Below are 923 nucleotides of genomic sequence, written 5' to 3' on the forward strand. Positions count from 1 at the left end.
TGACGGACGGAAAGAAGGTTGCGCACTAAATCAGGAGCAACCAGAACATTGTTAAGGTGAAAAACAGAATTAGGAAAAGACAGTGTGGATGTGCCACGGCAGGTGATAGGAATTGTAGTGCCGTTGCAAACCGTGATGCCGGAAGAGGGTGGGGGAAGACGGGACAGGAGTATACCATCCGAGGACGACATGTGGGCAGTGGCACTGGTGTCGAGGACCCAGGGGGAAGACCCCTGGAGGGACATCTGGTTCAGGGCGACAATGAGGCCGGCCTGATCCCAGCTGCCATGCTGCTGCGGGGGTGGAGGAGAGGTGTCGGAGAACTGGGCAGGGGCGAACGCCGTGTGCGCCTAGGCTGAAGGAAAGGCGCCGAGGACCCCAGGGCCACGCCAGGCTGGGTTCGGCATCGGCGGACGCCAGGGCTGCTGCTGCGCCTCACCCATCCAGGGCTGCTGCTGCGCGCCGCCCGTCTAGGGAGCGTAGCAGTACCAAGGGCCCGCTGGCGGAGCAGAGGACTTCTGCCCGCCTCCAGAATTGGAGCCGCCCCTGCCCTTCTTCTTCCAGCGACCGCCGCCGCTGCCCTGGCCCCCGCCACCGTAGCCACTGCTAGAGCCGCTGCTGTGGCTGCCCTGGCGACCGGCGGTGTAGCCACTGCCCGTGTTGCCGGAGGTGATGCGGCAGCCTGTGCCGCACGAGGCATGGAACGTCGTCTGGGCAGTGACGGAGCCCTCATTGGTGAGGCGGAGCTCCTTCAACATGAGCTTCTCACGGGTGGTGGCGAAGTCCGGCAGCGGGTGGGAATCGGCGATGTTGTCGGCGGTGCTGGCAAAGCGGGGATTGAGGCCGCGGAGGAAGTTGAGGACGAGCTCCGAGTCGGTGATGGTGCGGCCGACATCGCGCAGAGCATCGGCTGTGGCCTTCAT

At 64.6% G+C, this 923-nt stretch overlaps 1 protein-coding gene across 1 annotated transcript; it reads right to left on the bottom strand.

Annotated features, from left to right (window-relative positions):
- Positions 1-470: 470 nt before the first annotated feature.
- LOC136503822 (uncharacterized) lies at positions 471-923 on the bottom strand. The gene has a single exon (XM_066498779.1). The coding sequence runs from the start codon at positions 921-923 to the stop codon at positions 471-473; it is 453 nt and encodes a 150-aa protein (XP_066354876.1).

The sequence above is a fragment of the Miscanthus floridulus genome, chromosome 14, assembly GCF_019320115.1.
Source record: "Miscanthus floridulus cultivar M001 chromosome 14, ASM1932011v1, whole genome shotgun sequence".
Classification (NCBI taxonomy): domain Eukaryota; kingdom Viridiplantae; phylum Streptophyta; class Magnoliopsida; order Poales; family Poaceae; genus Miscanthus; species Miscanthus floridulus.